General features: G+C 53.6%; 8 protein-coding genes across 8 annotated transcripts; 3 read left to right on the plus strand and 5 right to left on the minus strand.

Annotated features, from left to right (window-relative positions):
- The first annotated feature begins 87 nt into the window (after nucleotides 1-87).
- Nucleotides 88-1,940, plus strand: BO82DRAFT_348502 (TPR domain protein). The gene is made up of 2 exons (XM_025633834.1): nucleotides 88-923; nucleotides 981-1,940. Exons 1-2 carry the CDS (start codon nucleotides 234-236, stop codon nucleotides 1,761-1,763), a joined length of 1,473 nt encoding a protein of 490 aa, XP_025486039.1. The 5' UTR covers nucleotides 88-233; the 3' UTR covers nucleotides 1,764-1,940.
- Nucleotides 1,941-2,641: 701 nt separating this feature from the next.
- On the minus strand, nucleotides 2,642-7,333 carry BO82DRAFT_379298 (40S ribosomal RACK1 domain-containing protein; the record flags this gene model as incomplete). The annotated part of the gene is made up of 10 exons (XM_025637680.1): nucleotides 2,642-3,067; nucleotides 3,312-3,629; nucleotides 3,784-3,910; nucleotides 4,215-4,357; nucleotides 4,790-5,226; nucleotides 5,368-5,709; nucleotides 5,989-5,990; nucleotides 6,491-6,791; nucleotides 6,883-7,009; nucleotides 7,145-7,333. 10 exons carry the CDS (start codon nucleotides 7,331-7,333, stop codon nucleotides 2,642-2,644), a joined length of 2,412 nt encoding a protein of 803 aa, XP_025486040.1.
- Nucleotides 7,334-8,147: 814 nt separating this feature from the next.
- BO82DRAFT_297752 (uncharacterized protein) lies at nucleotides 8,148-11,780 on the minus strand (the record flags this gene model as incomplete). The annotated part of the gene is made up of 2 exons (XM_025631960.1): nucleotides 8,148-9,374; nucleotides 9,435-11,780. 2 exons carry the CDS (start codon nucleotides 11,778-11,780, stop codon nucleotides 8,148-8,150), a joined length of 3,573 nt encoding a protein of 1,190 aa, XP_025486041.1.
- A 174-nt stretch (nucleotides 11,781-11,954) lies between these two features.
- BO82DRAFT_323271 (uncharacterized protein) lies at nucleotides 11,955-12,560 on the minus strand (the record flags this gene model as incomplete). The annotated part of the gene is made up of 1 exon (XM_025632791.1): nucleotides 11,955-12,560. A coding segment is annotated over one exon (308 nt), but the record flags the coding sequence as incomplete, so codon positions are not given.
- A 4,722-nt stretch (nucleotides 12,561-17,282) lies between these two features.
- BO82DRAFT_297781 (uncharacterized protein) lies at nucleotides 17,283-18,374 on the minus strand (the record flags this gene model as incomplete). The annotated part of the gene is made up of 1 exon (XM_025631962.1): nucleotides 17,283-18,374. One exon carries the CDS (start codon nucleotides 18,372-18,374, stop codon nucleotides 17,283-17,285), a length of 1,092 nt encoding a protein of 363 aa, XP_025486043.1.
- Nucleotides 18,375-19,543: 1,169 nt separating this feature from the next.
- BO82DRAFT_359727 (uncharacterized protein) lies at nucleotides 19,544-19,790 on the plus strand. The gene has a single exon (XM_025636632.1). The coding sequence runs from the start codon at nucleotides 19,597-19,599 to the stop codon at nucleotides 19,762-19,764; it is 168 nt and encodes a 55-aa protein (XP_025486044.1). The 5' UTR covers nucleotides 19,544-19,596; the 3' UTR covers nucleotides 19,765-19,790.
- An 81-nt stretch (nucleotides 19,791-19,871) lies between these two features.
- On the minus strand, nucleotides 19,872-20,925 carry BO82DRAFT_387766 (uncharacterized protein; the record flags this gene model as incomplete). The annotated part of the gene is made up of 3 exons (XM_025638337.1): nucleotides 19,872-20,572; nucleotides 20,668-20,784; nucleotides 20,853-20,925. The coding sequence occupies 3 exons, from the start codon at nucleotides 20,923-20,925 to the stop codon at nucleotides 20,208-20,210; spliced, it is 555 nt and encodes a 184-aa protein (XP_025486045.1). The 3' UTR covers nucleotides 19,872-20,207.
- Nucleotides 20,926-21,209: 284 nt separating this feature from the next.
- BO82DRAFT_323279 (uncharacterized protein) lies at nucleotides 21,210-22,695 on the plus strand (the record flags this gene model as incomplete). The annotated part of the gene is made up of 2 exons (XM_025632792.1): nucleotides 21,210-21,720; nucleotides 21,801-22,695. Coding segments are annotated over exons 1-2 (1,062 nt in total), but the record flags the coding sequence as incomplete, so codon positions are not given.
- Between the last annotated feature and the right edge of the window lie 416 nt (nucleotides 22,696-23,111).

A 23,111-nucleotide genomic window follows, 5' to 3' on the forward strand; every position in this document is an offset into this window, starting at 1 on the left:
GGACCATTCCGCTTTAGGTCGTACAAAATCGTCCCGCCGACAACCTCCGCTCCGCTGCTTGTCGTCTTGGGATTCTTGCCGCCATACACTCACTTATCCCCTCTTCTTCACATTCACGCTTCCTCTCCTCGAATTTCATCAATTGAGGAGATCCTACCGAATCGTGACGCATCTTATCAAAAATTCTCCCTTGATATCAACACCCACACAGATACTGAAGACAAACCGCAACAATGCTCAGCACGCTCTCCCGGCGCGCCACCAGCGCCCTCCCCCGAGTCCGAACCCTCACACTCCAGAATGCTCGCCATCCCTTCTCAACGACACGCATCGCCTCCCGACCGCGCCTACCAGCCACGACGATTCCCCTCTCCTCGCAATTCACAAACCTCATCACCACCCAAGCAAGCCGGCGCACGCTCACCACGGCCCAAAAATGGAAGCTCGGCTTCCGCAAAGCCCGCAAGGACATCTGGCGCAAGAACCCGATCGTGCTCCCCTTGGCCCTCCTCTCCGTCTTCAGTGCCACCTGCCTGTTCGCCTACATCGCCTACGTCGAGGTGACGCAGGTCGCGCCGCAGTACACCAAGTTCCCGCCGCCGATGGCGGAGCGGCTGCGCACGGCGGTCTACTACACGGACGTGGACCTGCAGCCGCAGAAGGCGATGGCGGCGTACAAGGACGCGATTCACATCGGGCTCGAGATGGGGCTGCACCAGTACTCGGACGAGGTCCTGGGGGTCCACCTGCAGGTGTCGCATATGCTCGAGAAGGCCGGGTTGGTCTCCGCGGCGGTGAAGGTGCTGGAGCAGACGCGGGCCGGGGCGCTGGCCTGGGTGTATCGCACGCGGCGGTCCCGTTCGCTCCCGCAGAAGCCGACGGTGACCACGCCCGTGGATCCCAACGACACCAGCAAGGAAGCAGTGGAGAAGCGCATCCGCCAGGCGACCGGCGAGGCCGTCGGAGCCTCGTCCCACGAGCAACCCGAAAATACCCCGGACCCAGCCAAGGAGGCTGAGTTCCAGGCGTGGGAGGACCGCCAGCAGAGCAAGGTGCTCAAGAAGTGCGTCGGCATGTCGATGAAGCTGGCCGAGCTCTACGAGAGCGACTACATGCAGGATCTGGAGAAGGCGGAGGAGAACCAGCGGCAAGCCGTGGAGCTCTGCCTGACCGAGATGAACCGTCGGGTGGCCCTGGGCCTCCCCGTGGGGAACCAGACGAAGGCACCAACCACCACCGCCGAAGCTAGCGAGGAGGACGATGGCTGGATGAACCTCGAGGAGATCGCCGTCGCCCTCAAGGATCTGGCCGACCTGTACTTCACCCAGGGTAAGTACGATCTCTGCCTGCCGCTGTTCATCCGGGCCAGTGACGTGATGAAGGCCGCGGAGGGCGACGCCCCGACGTGTAAGCAACCGTTCCTCATGTCCTCGATCGGCGCCACCATGGGCGAGATCGCCGCGGCGCCGAAGCCGATCGCCGGGATGCGGGCCCCGCGCGAGCAGGTGATCGCGCAGGCCCGCCAGTGGCTCGACAAGGCCCGCGACGTCGCCGGCAAGATCGACCCCCAGGGCCAGGAGGCGGAATGCAACGAGGCCTGTGTGGCCGCGCTGCAGAGTCTCGGCGAGCTGGCTCGGCTGGAGAACAAGCCGGACGTCGCCAGGAAGCATTACCGAGACGCCCTGAGCATCGCGCAGCGCCTGGAGGAGCCCGGCTTGGTGGAGGGGGTCAAGGCGGCGCTGAAAGAGATCAAGGCGCAATGAAGGCCATCGTCATCAGCTAACCCTAGCTAGGCTGTGTTAACTGTGGCCTTGCATACACATCTCCCACAAAATGTACATTATTCGACTCTGATGGTCGTGACCCGGTGCATGTGCATCTAACAAACGTAAAGAATCTCTCGAAGGTGATAATACTACGAAGCCTGAGGCGAACGAGGGGAATTTATTCTGACCGCGCCGAGCTCCATGCTCCTTCTGTCGCTTCCTATTTGGGAAGTCCGTGTAGATTTAGCAAGTGCGTAGTGGCGCTCGAAATAGGCGTGCAGCGATCTAGACAGTAGGCCGAAGTCCACTCGATGACCTAGAAGTATTGCTCTAGCGGACTAGACCATGACTTCATCGAGGTACGAACTGATACATGAAGTCTAGAACACTACGACACCAATTACTTCAGGCGGTGTGTGGAGGGGGCAGAGATATAAGTTTTTTAACGTCTTTTGAATGGTATTCGAACAATCCACATCCCATCACTTCAGAAGATACCCAACCAATTCGTCGGGTTTTTTGAGAGCCACGAATTGCGTAAGAGGTAGACATGCTGAAGAGAGAGAAACGATAACCCGGGGAAAGAAGCCCGAATGAACGGGATGGGTATAGAGGGTAGGGTGAATTGGGTGAGTGGCTGAGAGTTGGAAACACCAGGCGGAAAGGAAAAACCCAGAGTGCTTTTTTTATCATTTGCTCATGGCTCATACATCCCAAACCAATGCCTGCCCTTTTTTATTTTTGATCTTGGGAAAAAAAAGAAAAAAAAATAACAAACATGAGTTCAAGTTGATATTGTCTCTCTCTCTCTCCTCTCACACTTTTCCGCCCCGCCAAGATCCTAATTAAGATTTAAAAAGGTGGGTTGAGCACATTTATGCCCGCGACATGACACCCCAGGCACGGATCTTGTTGTCAGTGTAACCAGCGAACAGAGTCTGGCCATCAGCGCTCCAGGCCAAGCTGATGCACTCGGGCTCGCGGCTCTTCTTGCCCTTCTCGATGAACTCGGGCTTGAGCTCGTCAACCTTGCTCTTCTTCTCGAGGTCGAAGATGGTGATGCTGCTGGCGGTAGCAGCGCAGAGCCAGTAGCGGTTGGGGGAGAAGACGAGGGCGTGGATCTCGTCACCGGCCTGGAGGGAGTAGAGGTGCTTGGACTCGTTGAGATCCCAGAGCATGGTGGTACCGTCCTTGCCACCGGAGGCGCAGAGGGATCCATCGGGGGAGATGGTAACGGTGTTGATGTAACCGGTGTGACCGATGTGATCGGTCTGGAGACGGCAGGAAGCGAGCTCCCAAACCTATTTAACAATTTGCGGGTTAGTTTCTGGAATTAGAAAACCAAGCATTGGCTGGATCCGAATTTCGAATTCCACCATTCTCGCAGGCACAAAAAAGCAAATACATGTCGATTGTCCATCAGGCATTGGGTGATTGTTTGTCTCATGGCCAGAAGGCTCTGAAGTAGCAAATACGTAGATATGCAAACATCCTCTGGACGAATCGAAGAAAGATAACGGACGCGAACCGAGCAACAGAACGTACCTTGACGAGCTTGTCCCAACCGGCGGAGACGATGACGGGGTTCTGGGGGTTGGGGCTGAAGCGAACGCAGGAGACCCACTCGGAGTGACCCTTGTCGGTGATGGTGAACTTGCAGTCACCGAGGGTGTTCCAGAGCTTGATGGAGCGGTCACGGGAAGCGGAGACAATCTGACGGTTGTCGGCAGAGAAGGAGACGGAGAGGACGTCGTTGGTGTGGCCGACGAACTTGCGGGTGGTCTCACCAGTGGAGAGCTCCCACAGGCGGAGGGTCTTGTCCCAGGAGGAAGACAGAGCGTAGGCACCGTCGGAGGAGATCACCTATACAAACGAAGCCCGCACACGGTCAGCCCATCATTCCTTCTTTCCTTCTTTCTTGGCCCTTTCCTTAATCCCAAACAGCCCGAAGTGGCATCGCTTGGCCTTCGGGTTGGACACGGATGGCTGGAGGATGGAACGGAGATCGGTAGCATACACAGTCAGAGACGATGTGAGAGTGGCCCTCAAGGCTGCGCTTGGGGTAACCGTAGGCCTGCTCATCGCGAGTAAGGTTCCAGATGATCAGGGTCTTGTCGCGACTGGCGGAGAGCAGCATGTTGGGGCTAGAAGTCACAAGAACAAGAAAATGTCAGAACTCATGTTGTCCATATCAACTATCATTTTTTTTTTCTCTCAACCTAGTGCGATTTTGTTGCCATCATTTCATGATTCCTGCTGCAGACAATCAAACAACCTATATATACCACTCCAAACATCCGTTCTTCTTATCTTGGCTTTTTGGGGGCGCAGCATATATAGAATTGTTCCATCGCCCTGCACCATTCCTCGCAGATTCGCAAACGAAAATCGCACTTCGATTGGGGTTGTGTGGTATTTTTTCGGTATGTGTGTTTGGTGTGCCCTTACTTCTCCAGGGAGGTAGCCAGGGAGGTAACCCAGCCATTGTGACCCTCGAGGGTGCCGCGGAGGACCAGTTGCTCAGCCATGTTGGAGTCTGGGTGACGATGAGGAGAGAGGGATGAACGCGGGCGGAGCAATTGTCCTTGACTCTGGGCTGGGAAGTAAAAATGCACAGCAACTGTTTCGAGGATGGAGGAGACAGCGTGCCCGCCTGAGCCCTAACTAGCGTGCCCGCCCGACTGGTTGTTGTGCGCCTCGCCCAACCCTAAGCCAGGACAAGCGAGTCACGTGGGCTACACTGCTGACTCGGACTTGACATAACTCTTTTATGTATGCTCCGCCCGACGATCGATCTACCCCGGTCTCCAACATTCCTCGGTTCAGTCCAGTCCAGTCTACTGTCTACATGCAGTGTTCAACTCTCCACTATGAACTTGCAGAAAACGCGTCGTAAATGTAGAATACATGCTCGAAATTTCAGTCTTACAGCCCCTTCCTTTATATTGTACACGCGCGACATCAACGACCATCGAGACCCCTTTTACCTTTTCGCTTCTCTCCCCTCCGCTCTAGTTAAACACCTGCACATTAGGCATGCGACCCAACCCAGCACCCCCCGTCTTCTTACTCTTCGCCGCATGAAAGCCCGTGGCGCTGTTGTCGCGCACATGCGCCCGCAGCAGCTCCAGCACCTTCGACTCCTTCCATCGCGACGGCACGGGCCGGTATGCAGCCTTGTAGGCGCCCACGGTCTGCGCCCACTCGCCGCTCTTGGCCCCAGTCTGCTTCCAAGTCTCGGTGACGGTATCCTGGGCCCCCTGGGCCGTGGAGGAAGGGGACTGCTCGCCGCCATCGGCCGGGGGATCCTGCGTAGCCCAGTAGTAGATGTCCCAGTCGTTCTCGTCGAGGAAGCGGTCGTATTCCTGCAGCTGTGCCTGGTCCATCTTGCCCAGGTAGACGTCGGCGAAGGTCGACAGCAGTAGGTCGGACTCGAGGATGCCGCGCTTTCTGCTCTGATCTGTTTCATCCAAAGACGATTAGTGAACGTTTCTCTCCCGTACGTTCCTGTGAATTCGACAAGCGGCATGAAGAGCAGAATCATCTCGCACGAGGGGTAATATAGATAGTGATGCCAATAGCGAGGAAAGGGAAGACATACACAACAACCGCGCGCGCATGGTCGTTACATCCTCTCCCGAGCGGCGGAGAGGCTCAACCCGGAAGGTGATACCCTCCATCTCTCCGACTCCCAGCTCCGGCTTCTGCGCCCCAGTCTCCTCGCGCCCGCCGGTGAAATGCTCAACCTTGCCGGGGTACGGGTCCGCCGGCTTGTAGTTCGGGTCGACGGCGCCCACGAGGTCCGGCGGCGCAGACTTGGCGCCCACCTTGGGGAAGTCCTTGGTCATCGTGGAGGTCGTGTTGGGGACATTGGGATTGTGGGGCTTGTTGATCTCGTTCTCTCGGTGCTGGGGCGCGGTCGAGGGAGCGCGATCCTTCACAGCTCCATCGCCGTTGAGGCGAACAGCCGAGTTGCCGAAAGAGCGACGGGCAAAAGTGGCCGTCGTGGTGAACGAGAGGGAAGAGGCGGATGGCCGCACAAAGCGATGGACAAGTCTGGTTGCGGACATCGTGTCTGTGTGTCAGTACCCCGAATAAGTTACTAGGGGCAAAGGAAAAGTCGTGAGGATAACGATTTTTCGATCGGACTCTGGGGAAGGCCGTCGGTAATAGAGCTAGTGATCCGGCGAATAAAGACCGGGTTGACATCATCCGCAGATACACCTGTTTGTTGTGTTTGCACGGCACGACGCAACCAACCGCGACCTGCCGATTTCGAAAAGTGGCAGCTTTCGCCTCTGCCCAATGATGCTATCATGACTTCAGTCGAGGACTCTCTTTGAATTGGGAAACTGTTGGAGTTGTCGGAGAAAAATGATATCCTATTCGCTGAATCTAGTGGGTTTGGGTGCTAAGTGTCATGTCTACTTTGATGATCACCAAGTGCGACTCGCCCACCACGGCCGGCATAGACTACAAACAATCAAAAAGTTGAATATAAATGCAATTGGAAGAAAGTCCATATATTGGTCATGACAAGTAGAGAAGCATCAACCTGTAACCTCCTCCATCCACACAAAATACATCCCAAGCTACAAAGAAAGAAATCTAGATAAGGTGCTTGGATCTGTATGCAAAGAGAATTGGAAGGATTAGCCAAACCTTGACCCAAATCTAGATCACCAGATACGTAATCAGGCAAGAGAAACGAGAAAGGAACATACCGGAAGTAGGCCCGCAGATAGACCACCTGCCAAGCGCCCAACCCAACCAACATGCCCATAGTGCCGAAAGCGAACCACTTGACACGCTCGTTCGTGCTCTCGTTGGTGTCGCGCAGCTTCTGCTCACGGGCGCGCAGGTATTCCATCTCGCTAACGATCTCCGCGACCATCTCCTCGATGCGACGGAGGTCGGTCTCGACGGGCTTGAGCTTCTCCTGAACCTGGATGCTGGACCAGTCGCGGGCGTCGGCACCGATCTCGACGTCGAGCTCGATCGACTTGTAAGGGTTGGGAATAGCGTCTGTGCGATCACACCCAGATGATGGTTAGCTATGGATTCCACTGGGTACGTTCTTTCGGAAGTCTTGAAGGGAGAGCAAGGTGAGACGTACGGCGAGTGGTCAGCTGGTTGTCGAAGCAAACATCGAAGGCAGTGTCGGCAGGGGCAGTGAAGGCCTGGCGAGTCTCTCCAGCAATGTCCTTGGGACGACCGTGCTCATTGCCCAGGGCATCCTTGATCTATGCCCAGCATATATAGTTAGCTGATTGATTGTCCCGACCCCAATCCTTCGTAGATCACTCGAGAATCACGACGGGTTCGACGCTTTGCTCGACCGACGTCGAAAATATAGCTCTGGAATTATTGCCACGTACGTGCATGTTGACCACTTGTCCGTCACCCTTGTTGCCGCTGACAATGGCAGTGACTACGACCAGCTGGTCCTTGAAGACGAAGTTGCGGATACAGCGTTCATTCTTTCCACTGACGGCAGACAGGTCAAACTTGAGGGCGGTAGAGAGTTGAACAAAGAGAAGGAATAGAAGGCCGAGGAGAGACCTCATCGTAAAGTGAGTTGCCGCCATTGTTAACGGCGATTGTCGCAGCAGCCGACAGTAAGGTCTAGGAAATTGACAACGAAGCTCGGAAGCGGCCAGTATTATTGATGCCACGCCGCGCTCCAGGGGATCGGGCAAGGCCGGCATAACATTGATCCGGTTATCGCCCCCCCTTCCCGTTTCAGGTTGGAACAACAACGCCTACCATCAGCTATTGGCTGCAACATCATACTTACACTATATGCGACATGGCTCATGACTCATGGCTACAAGCAGTGACTGTACACAAAAGCCCTAATCTTTGGTCGTAGACACTATCATTTTGCGTCAGACAGCTAGATTGTGTTGCTATGTACAATATCGGCACAGGAGCCCAATCCTCCATACAAAGTAGGATGTAAAGATGCTTCGAGGAACCAGAAGTGACACCATAGGACGTAGATCCCAGATCGCATGATTTTTGAATTGAAATTAGTGGTTGTTGGGGTCACTGACAGAAAAGAAAAAGAAAAGATGAGACTTTGGGGGAATCAACCAAGAAAGAAAAGAGAATCGCTGCAAACGAGGGGTGGTATTGTTCGAATAGAACATGGCCAACGAGGGTATGGAAATGTGAAAAGATAGAACGAGTAACAGTTCCAATGTAAGAAATAGTGTCATTATGGACAGGGAATGGTAAAGATTGAAGGTAGAGGTATCATCATCAAAAGTCACAACGCTCGGAAAGACAGGTCATTTGCCAGTGATAGCATGTCGTGTTCAGGGCCGCAGAGAAAACAACAGCTGTGATCAAAGAAAGAGAAAGTCACGGTGGCATGAATCAGACCTCGATCTTCTTTCGACGTGCGAAAAGGCGCGAGAAGCCTGATTCCTTCGGCTTAGTTGGGGGAGCGGTTTGCGTAGGTCTGGTCACTGGAGGCTCAGGAGGGCCAGTATTCTTCAGAAAGTCGGCTAGCGCACTAGTCTCGGTTTGCCTCTGAGAAACAGACGGTAAGCCGTAGGCAGCATTCATGGATCCACCAGATTTAGTCGTATAGTTGTTGTTTGCCCCAGTCATATAACTGTCAGGCGTCTGGCGGAGGGAGCTCCTTGAAGGTTGTGCGAGGACGTTCTTTTCGGTAGCCGTGGTCCGAGAGAGCAGGGTCTTCACAGATGAAGCACCAGCAAAGCCAGCAGACGAGCCACGCCGAGTACCCATATTCGTGGTCAAAGGTTGCGGGGGAGCTGCAGACGCAGGGGGTGGTACGTTTCGCAGGAAATCCATCAGACTCTCCTCATCGCGCTTTGGTTTCGCGGGTTCGAGAAGGTCTTCAAGGTCGTCATCATCCGAGTCAATTGCATAGGGGTCTCGAACGCGACGCTGCGTTCGTTTCGGTCGAATATCTTCTGATATCTCCTTGCTATATGTGGTGGGAGTGCTTGACCGAAGACCTGTCTCCAGAAGACCGGTGTGGGAGCCAACGGAAGTTAGTGTATTTGCCGTCAGCGATCCTTGCATACTCGGACGCCCCGACTCTAGAGCCTGCAATTCGTCTGAGTCCATAGTATCGCGGAATGGCGCCACCGCACGTGAGATCCGGTGAGCTCCGGGAGTAGGCGGTCCCTCGCGAATAAAATCAATCAAATCGGAGGTCTGATCTCCTTTGGGGGCCACAGCAGGGCGTGCTTGCAAACGTGCACTGCTGTTACGAGCTGAAGCACTCGCTGGTCTGGAGACCCTGCGTGAGACATCTGTCGCATCAGAAACGCGGCGCACGCTTGATGGCTTGCCAGAACCGCTTTTGTCAAATCCAGTGATCGTAGGAGTACCTGATCCAGTAGAATTGATGGATGTCGGCGATACGATACTTGGCTCGGTGGTGGGCTGCGGTGGGAGCACAGAAGGAACCACGATCGGGGTGTATTTTGGTTGGTCCGATGATTTGCACTTGGACATTGGAGCAAGGTCCATGATGCTCTTGGAAGATGCGTGAGATGTTCTTGGTCGCGCGATATCCGGTTCGGACGAGGTGGTCTGCTGGGCTCGCCATCTGGGTGAATCAGGCAGCTGGTTTGACAATTAGTGGCATTCCTTGACGACTTCGGGGTTGAGGGGCTCCAGACGTACCTCCATTTCTCTCATGTTCCTAGGAGTCAGTGTGAAATGTAGAGTTTCTTCGCTACGGATAAGCTCATCTAAGCCGGTGGTGTCATCGAAAGCTGACTCCTGAGTTGACACCCTGCTTATCTCAGACGAGTTTCGCAGGCGCAAAGAGTTGGAATCCCCTGTACGAACAATCAGGCCTTTCAGCTTGCTTGAAGCGGATGATGTGCCGGACGTCACAGGACGCCTCTCGCGGCTGCTGCCGAAACTGTCCGAGCGGCGCGGTTTGGAAGAGCTTGAAGATGCCACCGAGGTGGTTGGTCGCCCTGACAGTCTTTGAACGGCGGCACGCTCAATGCCGGATTTCACAGACGAGATTCCAGGGCTGGACCGCCCGTAGCGATGATCGGTACCGTGGGAGAGGGGGCTAGATTTGGGTAGTCTCCGCGAGACGTCAGAGGAGGCGCTATCACCAGAGGTAGAAAGGGGCCTGGAGGCCTTGTACGAATAGCCGTCATCAGTCGAAGATCGAGTTGTAGGAGGGGCTACAGACTCCTCGGATGATAACTCGTCGAGATCGACAGCGGGCGCTACCGAGGCGGAGTCAGCCCCTTGCGTCTGCGGTGCGTCTTCTTCGACCGTTGACCCAAATTGTTCCTCCACCAAAACAGGAGTAGCAGGTGGTGACCGCTCTTCGTAAATCGATGATTCTCGCATCGTTTTTGGCCGTGGTCGCTGCGCTGAGGCCAATCTTGGTCTTGCACGTGCCCCTTGACCCTCGAGTTCTGTCTCGATCGGTGACGTTGGGGACACCGGAGTGATCACCTCGTGGGCGACAGCAGAGGTGGCTAGAACAGTGGTCGTCTCCGGCACTGCGTTTGTCTCTTGGTCTACTTGATTCACGAGTTCAATAGTTTCCTCCTTGTGTTCCTGGTCGGCATTCCGCTCGTCATCTTCATCATGTTCGTACATTGTCTCCAAGCGCCGCCGCTCCTCGGACGCAGTCGGTGACGGTCGCTCTGGAAACTGCTCAGGTTCCGGTGTCTCCTCCCCGGGTCCAGCGTTGGGCAACGATCTTGATCGAGCATGACGGGTGATTGTCACGGTCTGTAGCTTAGGGGTAAGGGGCGAGTTGCCGTTCGATGATGGTGATCTCGGGGAAGGCAGGGTGAGTACCATAAGACTATGGGGACGAACTTTGTGGGCTACTACAGCCTGCATGGTCTGGATCTCGCCGGTCTCAAGCTCTGGCAGATAACCAGGGACCTCGATTTCCTGGATATCGTGGTCATTAAGCGGCAAGGGTACCAAGGTTGGGTCGACATCTTTTGGTGTTTCGGGGACTGGTGAGGTTGCCGAACGGACGGAGAATTCATCTGCGGTGAAAACGCTGCTCTTCCTACTGCCGGTAGTGGTGAACACGCTATGGCGGCGGCGCATTGATTCTCGTGAAACTGCCCGCGACAGGTTGGACCCCCGGACGCGTTTGCGCCATGTTCGCCAGAGTCGGCCCAAAGTCGGATTCAAGGCCAACTTCTCCATGTCATGGTCCTCCACAACCAGTCGATCCATACTTGCGCGATTGATACCAGTCTCCATAGATTCTTCAGAATCTTGCTCGAGCTTGGTCGACAATCGTGACCGAGCTGTCTCACCCGCGATGATCAATGCTTGTTCGCCCAAATGCTCGATAATCGAAGTCAAGAAAATGGCGGCGGCGGGTGTGATATTCCCTACGTGACTAGCCAGTCTTCGCGGGACGCCGTCTTCATCGGCTAGGCCTTCCCGTGCGATATGCTCTTCCTCCTCGTCCTCTTCCATGTCCCCCAGTCGCGTGTAAACCATACATCGCAGGCGAGTGAGCTTCCACGAACGAATCAGGTCGAATTCACCGCCAGGGGTCTGACCGCCACGGAACTCGAGTTGCTCGTCTTCCGGGCCACCCAAGACCTCACTCAGCTCATCATCCGCTGCCTCTACCACTTCCTTGGCGAGACGGGGCTTTAGGACGTCCGCCACCGCTGGTCGGATGCAGGCCAACTGTGTTGATTTTGCTGCAGCTAGGATATCAAATAGAAGGTAGTCAAGGAAACCGTTGAGGGCTGACAGAGCCTCGCGAGTCACAAAAGCACTGGCAGGAGAGCCCGGTCCATCTTCATCGGGAACAAAGTCGGCCGCATTAAATTCCTGGTCTGTGGTGATAATCTGGGCTGCAGCGGAAGAGGCGATAAAAGTAGGCGCTGGTGTAACTACTGTGGGGGCGAGCAGGTGGGCTCGGGGGAGTTGGGAGTCGCTGGAAATACTGGTGCTGCGCGAGCGCGAGACCGTCCTCCCCATCTCCGGAGAATCGGGTCCTTTGCTGTGCTGCATGGTCGTAATGCGAGGATCACATACAGTCGCAAAGAGGTCGGCCTGAAGATCGCAGATCGAACAAAGAAGACGGGAGCGGGGTGAATTATTATTCGAGGTGTCCAGCAAGCTCAGGAGCGAATGAAGGGGACTTTAATATCCTGAAACGCGACAGAGACAGTTGGTCAGCCTTTGAACAATACGAAATGAGTTGCACAGCCCATATTGGGGGCCTTGCGACTTGATTTGTTCTTTTTTGGGTACTGCCTTAACGGTAGATGTCGTAAGATTGCGTCAAGCCACAGGGCATGCGGCAAAAGCAATTATTAAAGCATGAAGAACAACGGAAGATCGGGTAGAAGAAGAAAGAAAAAGCAAAAACTGGCAGCACCAGCGGGGAGGCGCACGCATTCGCAAAATGGGGTCGAGGCTAGAACGTACCCGTGTAACGAACCAACTAACAGAACGTAGTGTTCATGTCGCAGTACTTGAGTTATGGAGGGATCGAGATCGAGAGACCGGAATCCAACCGATCAATGAAGATCTGGACTATGCTTTGATATAGGGCTGGTGTTGTGGTTTTAAGGAGAGGGTGATTCAGCGGATGGTCGGAGAGAAGCGTGAGGGAGTAGAAGTGTGAAGAGCTGAGGTGTAGAAAGGGAAAGCGAAAGAAAGAAGAGAGGGGGGAGGCGAGAGCGAGCGAGAGAGAGAGAGAGAGAGTGTGTGTGTGTGTGTGTGGGAGAGGAAGAGAGAGGGGGTTCGATGAGTAGGGAGAGAAGAGAAAGAGTATGAATGAAGGACCTTATGGGAGGTGGTGAAAGTTCAGGAGTAACATAGTAGTTTGTATGTATGTACAGTACTGTATGTACATAGAAGTGGCAGCAGCAACAGCAGCAGCAATAGCAACAGCAACAGTCAACGAATGTGAATGGACGACAGCCCCCGTCTACACCGTCTCTGTAAATTAGGATCCGAGAGATTCTTACAATTTACAGACAGACACAGCAGCAGCGGGACTGAAAAAGTGACTAGCAAAATCAGGAGAGGTGGAACCCATCATCCGCTTCAATTCCACCCGGAGGGTCAAGAGAAGCAAATCAACATCGTTGTCGGGTGGTGTGGGGACTTAACGCTTTGGCTGCACAGGAACTGGAACTGGAACCGGAAGGCAAGAATAGGCCAGTGATTTCCCTTTTTCCTTTTTCTACATAGTACCGAGTAACTTACCAAGGACTGACTGACTTGACTTATCTTCTACACCGTCCATGCTTCTCCGCTTTGTGCATCGCAGGGGTAACTGGAAAAAGCAAGCTCTTCATGACTTATGACTTGTTAAAGTTTCCAACCAGACCATCAGTCTGATGGACCCCCACGAGTCGGAATGCATCAAGCACGAGGGCTTTGGCAAGATCGACATTGGCCTCGGGGTCGCCACCGACGTGAGACCTTCTCGGGTCAGGAACAGCTTGGCCTCAGATATCGGTTTCGGGGAGAGCGACCATCCATGGACGAAGCACTGCGACTAGTTCGCCCGACAAGCGGCCAGCACCCTATCATTCCACGGTTCCTCCCTCGATTTCGATAAACATCAGCCGTCTGTTTTTCCGAGCATCATCCGGAATCATGGTTGGAACGTCCGGTTGGTCATGGTCATGAGGCTTTGAGCATGAGAGAAAGAGAGGCCAGCATCCGGACCCCTACCATCAGCCACCAGCATCCAGGAGAAGTGGCCAGTCGGTTGCGACTAGAAGCAAATAAGAAAAGGCACCGAAGCCCCAAGAAAACCGACGATCGCCAGAGCCGAACTAGTGAAAAAGGCCCCACCAGGCAGGCAGGGAAAAGAACCCTAAAGGATTAGTCACTTTCACTAAGGATGAAATACCGTCCCGACTGCAGGGGCACGAGGGGGAGTTAAGGGGGCGCTACTGCAAGCCGACTGGAATGTAAGCCTCTCACACTGTCTCGTTGCTCTCGCCTCTCGTAGCGAGCCGTCTCATGCTTTATTGTCTGAACCGCTCTGAAACAGCATTCAATTATGTTAGATTGACCATGAAGAAGTGCAATTTGAATCCTCCTCCGAAGCACTCAGACCAGGTGACAAGTAGTACTACTCCAGTACTTTTACCGGATATAACCGAGGAGATACTCTTAGAAATTCAACCTAACCCCAAGGACCAAATCCGTCCGTGATCCCGCTCCAAGTTTCGGTTCCCGAAATCGGTCTCAAGCCCAGGCACCATGGAACTCAAAATCTGATTGCTACTGTGAATCATGGCATTGGCCACTGTCCGGTGGCTTGCATGACCAATCAAGCCACTATCATCACAGGAGCTGTTTCAACATTCCAAAGAAATGGATAATTGTTGTCCGGGGATGTTCTGCATAGGTAGGTACACAACCATGGACAAACAGGAATAATACACTCGACTCGGGAACACTCCCTTGGCCCTTGGCTGTACCCGAAGTAGAATAGGAGGCCGCGCAGTCGGACAGTGATCTCCAAGCTGACAAGGGAGATCACTGGTGGGTGCACTGATGATGATCGTGGGACATGCCTCTCTGGTATGCTGGTTTCTCCATACCCCATATACTACTGGACTTTGCTGTGGCCCGCGGGGAGAATTAAAGGTTAAAAAGGACGCCTTGACAAATTGTCCATGTCTATCAGCTTGCGATGCCTCTAATGGGCTCCTGACAGCACTTTCCTTCTCTAGAGTCAATAACATTTGATCTGCTACAGTGCTCCTACGGTTTGCGAGTCAGGCATCCCCTGCTTTGACTTTCGCAGCCTCCCACCTCTTGCCGTTCGCACGCGGCCTTCGAGACTAGGGCCAGAGAATTTTCAAATTCTATTTCATCTTCCCGTTCCCACTTTTGTCGGTCTTTTCACGAGTCACTGATCACTCCCACGATCTTGGATTGTGAGTAGGTTCGAGGAGAGACGAATCAAGCACCGAACTATCGCCTGAATCCCTGCTCCTCTGCATCGGTGGGACCGGTGAACTGGCAGCAGGGATCCAATCAGGGAGGGATTCATTTCCGTTTTTCTCCCCAGCGGTTCAGGCTGGCTCACCATGACCATGTCGTGCTCCCACACCAATGGTTCCGATTCAATCGAAAGTGCGGACTGCGGTATTAGTAGGCCTCTTTTGGGCAAGCTAGCGGGTAGGAGACATAGTTAATCGGGTACACCTCGCTGACGGGTGTCTATGATTGGGTTCCAGACTCCGATTTAATATACGATTGTGGGAACGTATCAACAATCCACTCTTCAGCTGAGGTGCAACTTGAACCCAGGCCCATTGCCGGTGGAGGCGGGCGCAATATATGATACGAGCTGAGAGGGGGGCTTTCCAGGCTGGGTTTCGTGAATAATACTATCGATTTTGCCTAGATTAGGTGTTGCTATATTCAGTCTCCGTGGGTGGTAGGATGGATTAATCAGCCCGGTAGGGAGACCTCAAATGCAACAAGCAACACCGGAACAAGCCAGTACAATACTAACGGAGCTTCTGCACTGCAACCCATGGATCGTAATCTCACGATCTCGAATTACATCATCCGAGAGGCTTATTGTTTCTTCGGCCCGTCAACCACGACCGGGGATGAGGCTGCCCCGCTACATATTGTACAAAAACACGACTGAATTTTGAGATCCCAACTTTCGACAGGACGGTTCAACGCAGAATTCCTCGCGCCTGCAATTGGTGCTTTTAAGCGCTCTATCATGAAATCTCATAACCCCATAAATATGGGCCGTCACGCACACCCCAGCGAACACCCCGCCAAGACCACCTTATCTCCATCCCAACTATAAATCCTTCCCTGCGTGCATTGACCTCGACAACCCTACACATCAGTACAGTACATGCAGCCCCAACCCTAAGCACAGGGCAGGCAGGCAGGGCAATAAACCACCGGACTAAGCCCGGAGCTGGGGCGGATACAAGGCCGTTCAAGTCTAGATGCCACCAACCAAGGCGCCCCCAGCCCGGCCCCAAGACATGGATAAATGGACCCCAACGAACGAAACACGACGTCAACCTCGAAACCTAGTTAACCAACATAACATGGATGGTCTCACCCCCAATCCCGCAACGGATAAGCCTTTCCCTGTCAATAAGCAGTAGGCAGCCAACAATTCATTTACTGTACACTGTATGCATGATCGATCAACCAGCCAACCACGACATAATCCAGCACCATGATTTTTGGGGTAGGATCTAAGCGATACGTGCAATAGCGTCGGAGGGAGGCTGTGATCCATCCACTATGCAGTTTGCATGTACAGGTACTGTACTCCGTACTCATAGTGCATATAGTGCAAGAATCCGGAAGGCCTTGATACCCATGCTAGTAACTAGCGTGGGCAGGGATCAAGTCTCAGCGCCAGGAGTTTCAGATCGTATGATATGATGTGACTGGATGTGTCAAGTTCCCGCTGCAAACGTCATGCAGCGGTGCCCTGCAGTGCCTCCCTCAATTCCCGATAGAGCATATGCATAGGTATACCTACTTCTCATATACCGGTAGTCACAACCCAACAACCCTCCCTTCACCCCCGGCACTAGATTTGCTCAACCAGATCTGACATCAGCGCAAATAGTTAGTTACCTCAAGCGGTACACATCATAAAAAAGCCCACCGTCCCCAAACCCCGACATTGACCCATCCATCCTTCTCATTTGCCCTTTGTATCAACCGGAGCTGATGTAGCACGGACTCCCCGAATCTTTCTAAATCTACTGGGCAGCCTGCATCCAGAGCCTCCCTCTTCCTCTCTCAGTCACCTAAGTTACGGGGTACACCTGGGATCCTACCATCGAGAGTCTAGATCTCTGAGTTCACTATCTTCCATAGGTGTTTTGTACTCAGCATGAGTACACGGATCGAATGCTTCCGATTGGCGAAAGACTCACTCAGTGATCGACCGGGTCTAGCCCGGCATTTATCACATCGGCACCCTCATACTTCAGATGTTTCAGTATGGTGGGATATTGCAGGGGAGGGCGGTGGACGTGTACGGTAGGGCACTACATAATACCCAGCAGTTATTACTGAGTGAGTATAATGCCTATGTGTTATAGCCAGCACCACAGAATATGCGTTTCGAAAAATCTCTGAAGTACGGCAGGGAGGCGGCTTGGCCTTAATGCGTGGCAACTAAGATCGACCCTCTCGGGGGGTATATTCTCCTCGGATTATCGTTGCGATCTTGCCGGGATCAGGAGTCGTGTTTGCTGATTACTGGATGAGTGGTGTACTGCACTGTACATCGCCACTCGTCTACAAAGTCACTCTCGTTGAGAAATGGAATTAGAAAATTGGGGATTCATAATCATCAGTAATGCTGATAATCCCCGCTCGTAAGCTTTTGCGAAGTGCTTTTGATTCTTAGGCCACAGCAAATGAAATAGCAACAATTTTGAGCCCTTTGGGCATTTTTGGGCTCTTGGCCATCTTTTTTGGGCTTTTATTGTTTTTTGTTTCCCTTCGTGGTTCTTCATGGACAGCGTATCATATTCATCGCGTCATGTAACTGTTCCAGTGGTCGAGAGCGTAGGCAAGCCCACTGGTGAAGAAGCTCAACTCGTCAGGCCCGATATTGACGACATCTGAGGCCAGTCTCTCTGAGAGGATATTCTCAAGCTTGGTCAAGAGCTTCTGGTTGATGCTCCCACTTGGCCCTGAGGAGCTGCCCTTGACGTGGCTGAGGTCAACAAGTTCGTTGAATTCCTCCTCGGCGACGATGTTGCGAAACACTCCGATAACGTGGTTGAGCGCGTTATCGATGTACGCACCAGTAGTGCCATCCTCATCTAGGTATGGCGTGTGTGCACGACCAGACTTGATATCGTCAACGCGGCTTCGAAGACGAGATTTGTACTGTGGGTCGGTAAGCCCATTGATGCCATTCATGTAGGCGACGAAGAGACTCTTGTCTAGGTCAACAACATCATCGGGGTGCTCTTCCGGGAGCTGCTTCAAGGTTTCCAGGATCAGACTATCGTCGTCCTCACAGTCATCAGGGTGGTCTCCAGGACCTGTACCCTCTTGTAGCCGCAGGGTACCAGACGCTCGTGCCATCTCCATCAACTCGTGACAAGTCAATCCGGCCTCAGGACATTCATCATCGTCCTCTAGCTCTGGCGCTTCGATATAACATATTTTCGCATCAAACTGAACATGAGCTCCGAATTCGATGAACGAGCCGTCTAGTGACGCGACATCGTCTTCTTCTCCATCCGATTGAGACATGATGTCAGAAGCTTCATCCCAGTCTGAGATTTCACACATGTCATCATCCGACTCGTCAAAACTGTCATAGCCGTATTCGGATTCCTCAGATGCGTATCCAGACTCTGCCTCTTCGTCGTCTTCTTCAATTTCAGAATATGGTCTTTTCAGGATCGGCTTCAAGATCGACTGAAGAGGCGCCGCTACCGCGGTGACCAAAGATGGAGCGTCAGGAGTGTGGACGGCAGTGGTAGGTTTTGCAGGGGCGGAGTATTCATCAGAGGCATAGCAGCTGTCATGGGAGATGGAAATTTCCAGCTGGGAGAATGTCGATGACAGGGACTCCCACGACTTCCTGTTCATGTTTTGGCTGCTCATGGCGATGCGATGAGTGTCCAGATGCTGGCCGGCTTCCCCAAATTTTCGCGCCGGTAGCTCAAAGGACTGGTTTGTCCTGTGACAATGAGATGTAAACGTACAAGGTTTAAATCCCACCCGTACCTGTCTTGGCGACTGGCGACTGGGAACAGAGATGTTGCTTTATAGGATGTAAACAAAGAAAGTTTTTTTCACGTTCAAACCGTGGCTTCCAAGGCCCCCAATGGTTTTGAAGGAGTCCATCGTGAAGCACAAAAACTGGGTGAAGATTTTCACCTAGTGAGAGCCGGCAAGGCCCTGAACAAAGATAACGTTGATAGACATGTTGGTTTTTAATGAGTTCGCTTCAAAATTCAATATTGGTAAAGGTTGTGACACATGCACGCGCAGTCGTTCCAATTGTATGCAGTCAGATGACAGTATTTCAGACCTCCTTCCTTCAAAATGCGATCGTTTTTGATGGATGATTTCGAGTGATACATATAGACTGTAAGACTGTAGACCACTGGTTTCTGAGGCGACTAGGTCAAAGACGCAGTATGTGACGAAGGATCAAACACTGCGACGCGTGGTGCCTGAACGTACTCCTCAGTATCGAGGGTGAGCAATGAAGATCTTGACGGTAGGTGAGGAGCCCAGGGAGCGGCAGATCGATTCTCAGTGAGGGGCAGAGACCGATGAACGACGCGCAGGCGCTAGAATCTTATGCCCACTTTTCGTTGGGGAGTGGTTGGTGATGGCGAAGCGGGGGCAAAGGGCGAGGAAGCGAGGGGTGATGAGCAAAACCCGTCGGCAGTTCTCGCAGACAATATCTTTTTAAACAGGCATATGCAGCTCGACGTAATTTCAAGTCGAGAAGAGTCTGGAAAAGATGAGAAATGGCACCGATGATAGTGCTTGGGCAGAGGAAAGGGATTAGAAACAAGGCGAACCTCGACTGTCAGATTTCCGTCATCACCGGGCACCTGACTTGGGCTTTGTTGCCTCTCCTTCCGGCCTGCTCGTCGGCCCGGCTTCGGATGTTCCCGGAATGGCTTAGCGTACAGGGATTGCACTCGCCAGTCTGCCGGATTGTCGTCATCCTGAGTCAGCACGGCAAATCTCAAGTCCGAACGCAGTCAGCGAGTGTGCAGACTGTACTGTACCTATGCAGTCCACTCTGCATCACCGTAACCACGATCTGTCTATTGGTATGGCAATTCAATTTATTTTCTGGTTCTAGATGACGATCTGGGTACCAAAGACCTCGTTGTGTGCTAAACAAAGAATTTCCAGCAGGGTAATACTAGGTGGATCTTGCCGTGCCTGTGGACGCCAACTGTATATTTTGAGACGACCCAGTACTTTCAAAAGGATTTACCACTTCTACCAATTCCACTACTCGAGATAAGATATTATGATAATCGAATCCATTGCAATACCTGGCAGAATGCAACAGACTCGTTCCGCTTGGTACAATAATTATAGTACACTCTCCAAGTAGGTAATATACAATGCCGTCAAAGCTCCCACCAGTGTGTTCGCATGTTCCTGCATCAGAAACCCCTCTATGCAAGACTGATGCCTAATGCGCCTCTTCTTACACAACGGCATGGCGCGCCAACTCCCCGATCTGCTGAGGAACGCTGATCAATTTTCATGACCCCCGAAGTAAAATGTAGAGTGAGTGGAGAGGGTAAATCCTGCAAACATCTAGACGGTCATCCAGGATTTCAGCAGCTTTGGAGGATAAACGGCTAGTCTAGTAGCCTGATTCGCATCATGTACGCAACTTGGGGTAGCAATCGACGTTTTGGCGATTGAGGTCGAACTTTATCAAAGCAATAAACCAGCTCATCTCTGGGAAGAGGTCGGATTCCAAGAATCCGGCTGCCACTTCTCACCAGGTCCACTGGCGGCCTTTGCCCAAGGGTCCTGTTTTGCAGCTGGTTTCTCCTTCTCGTTCCGAGGACCAGTAGGGGTAGCCTTCGTTGCCTGCGCCTCTTCCCTCGGAGGGTTCAATGTAGCGTCGCTGGTCTGAGTAGCAGGGACGGGTTGCTGAGTCTTCGGCTTATCGAGATAAGATGCCTTGCTCGCCCATCGTTCGTCAGCGAGACGAGCCAACTCCTTAAGTTGGATCTGTCGGATGATATCCTGTTGCTGTTCTGCGATCGACGGAGGGTCCGCTCGTACGTATCGAAGCCATTGGTGCCATTGTGCTAGACGAAAGAACAGGTCAGTTTGTTAGGACTCGACTCCGGCGAGTAGTTGACAGTGGCACTGCAGGCTTGACCCAACGTTTAGGAGCACTTACGGCTGACTTGGACATCGGAGAGGTGGGTTTTAGGGTCACATTTGACGATGCGACGATACCGATTCGCATTCAGGGCATCTTTAAATTCCCAATAGGTGTTTCCCTTCAGATCATGGCCTGCGATGCGAGTGTCAGAATTAGACTGGGTCTTTTTGTGTTGATGCGATTTAATGGAGCGGACATACCCACGAGAAAGGAAGTGCGCCACGGCAATTTCAGGCTCTTCCACTTGAACCAGAGACTGTTAATGGGACTCATTTGCCCGACGCAAATCAGAAAATTTCTGGGAGCAGAGATGTCAGGCAGCAACGGGGGCGTGTGTAAGATGAGATGCGGTATTTCATCCACTCAGAAGGGAGTGATTTGGGATGGCAAGCAATAATTAATTATTATTGCGGCCGGAACGTCATCGGCGCATACCGGCCGGTACGAGCGGTACGAGAACGATCGTATTGGCGGCGTATTACGAGGCCAAGATTCCCGCATTCCGCCTGTTGCCCTCGTTTTCTGACTGACTCTCTTCTCGACTTTGACTTTCCTGTCCTCGTCCTCATCGATCAGCTCTGAGAGTGTCTCTCTCTCTTCTTCCTCTGCTGACTGGCATAACATAATCCTCTAGCTCAATCATTCTGCACTGGTCCCTTCGCATTCCATTCCAATCTCGCATCCGTTCGATCCGCGAGTCTTCTCCTAAGCCACCACTCCCCCTGTGACGTACCGCGGTTCGTCCCACTCGCAGTTAGGCACTATATAAACAGAAGCCCTACACTGCCCCCCCTTTCCACCCCTATTTCAGCGCCGAACTCGCCATCTTCGGTTCTTCTAGAATCTTTCTACATGCTTCAAACATCTGTGAGCAAACACAGCTGAGTGTGATAACCAAAACATGGCCTCCGTCACATCCCTGGATAAGGACTTGCGCAATCTGCGCTTGTCCCGCTATACCCCGCAAGCAGCCGCGGAAATCCGCAGCTGGATCGAAGAAGTGCTCCATGACAAACTCCCAGCAGGAGATCTTCTAGAAGCTCTGAAAGATGGAGTGGCTCTTTGCAGGTAAGACCTGGAATTCTCGTCCGATAGAGACAACTCCCTTCCGTATGGGAATCGCAAACTGAACGCCAGCCTGCTCACAGACTCGTAAACCTCGCCGTTTCGCCGGGTGTCAAATACAAACAGTCATCCATGCCGTTCGTGCAGATGGAAAACATCTCTCACTTCCTGCGCGCCTGCCAAATGCCACCTCTCAGCCTGCCCCCGCATGACGTATTCCTGACTGTCGATCTCTACGAGGCCAAGGACCCCGCCCAGGTGCTTCAATGCCTGACCTCGTTCAGTCGACGGGCCAACGCTCTCCAGCCTAGCAAATTCCCTCACGCCATTGGCCCCCAGTCCAAGGGCAGCTCGCTCAGTCCACATGTGACGGGGTCCAGCCAGGGAGGTGCCTATACCCCCACTAAGTCGCTCGGACTGGGCGGTAGCAATTCGGGTCATTCCAGCCCAGCACGATCTCCGCAGCCTGTCAGCACCTGGAGCAAGAAGTCGGACGAGCACAGCACGGCTCCGGCCTGGAACATCCACCAATACGGCTACATGGGCGGAGCCAGCCAGGGCAACCAGGGTGTTGCGTTCGGCGCGCGGCGCCAGATCACCACCGCCGCGCCCCACGTCCCCAGTCTAGCGGAGAAGGAGAAGCGCCGGCGGGACGAGGAGGAGAGAAAACGGCGGCAGGAGCTGGAGGACCAGCGGCGCCGGCAACAGCAGCAGGAAGTCGATGAAGAGCAGGCCCGTCTCGAGGAAGAACGTCGCTGGGAGGAAGAGACGGCGCGGACGCGCGAACAGGAGCGCCTGCAGGTGGAGGCGGAGCGCCAACGCTGGGACCAGCAACAGCGCCAGTGGCAAGAGGAGGAGGACAAGCGCCAGCAGGAGGAGCGCGAGACGGAGGCACGACTGGAGAAGGAGCGACTCCAGCGCCGCGAAGCGCAGGACAGCCGCCTCAACGGCCAGTTTCTCAGCCAGTACCAAGCCAGCATGGTCGCCGGGGCCGGCAAACCCGCCGCGACGTCGGAATCCCAGGAGCGCCATCGCATCCGCCAGCTGGAACACGAACTGGAGCGAGCCAAGGAGCGCGAGCGGCAGTACGAGCGCGAACGGGATGATGCCACCCGCGCAAAGTCTCCGGAGACCGCGCGGAGCCCGCGTCCGGTCCCTGTGCCCCCCAAGCCCAGCTACGATCTCTCTTCCCTCGAGCAAGAACGCAGACTCCTCCGCGGAGAGTGGCAGAAGCACCACGACGACGACCAGCAGCAAGACAACAGCAACACCAACAACAACCTCCCCACTCCCATCGCCGAGAGTCCCTCCAGCCCACCACTTCCATCCCTACCCGCCCGCCGCCCTCTCCCTGAACCCACCCCCACCGAATCACAACCCCCGGCAATGCCCCC

This window comes from Aspergillus uvarum (assembly GCF_003184745.1).
Source record: "Aspergillus uvarum CBS 121591 unplaced genomic scaffold BO82scaffold_103, whole genome shotgun sequence".
Lineage (NCBI taxonomy): Eukaryota > Fungi > Ascomycota > Eurotiomycetes > Eurotiales > Aspergillaceae > Aspergillus > Aspergillus uvarum.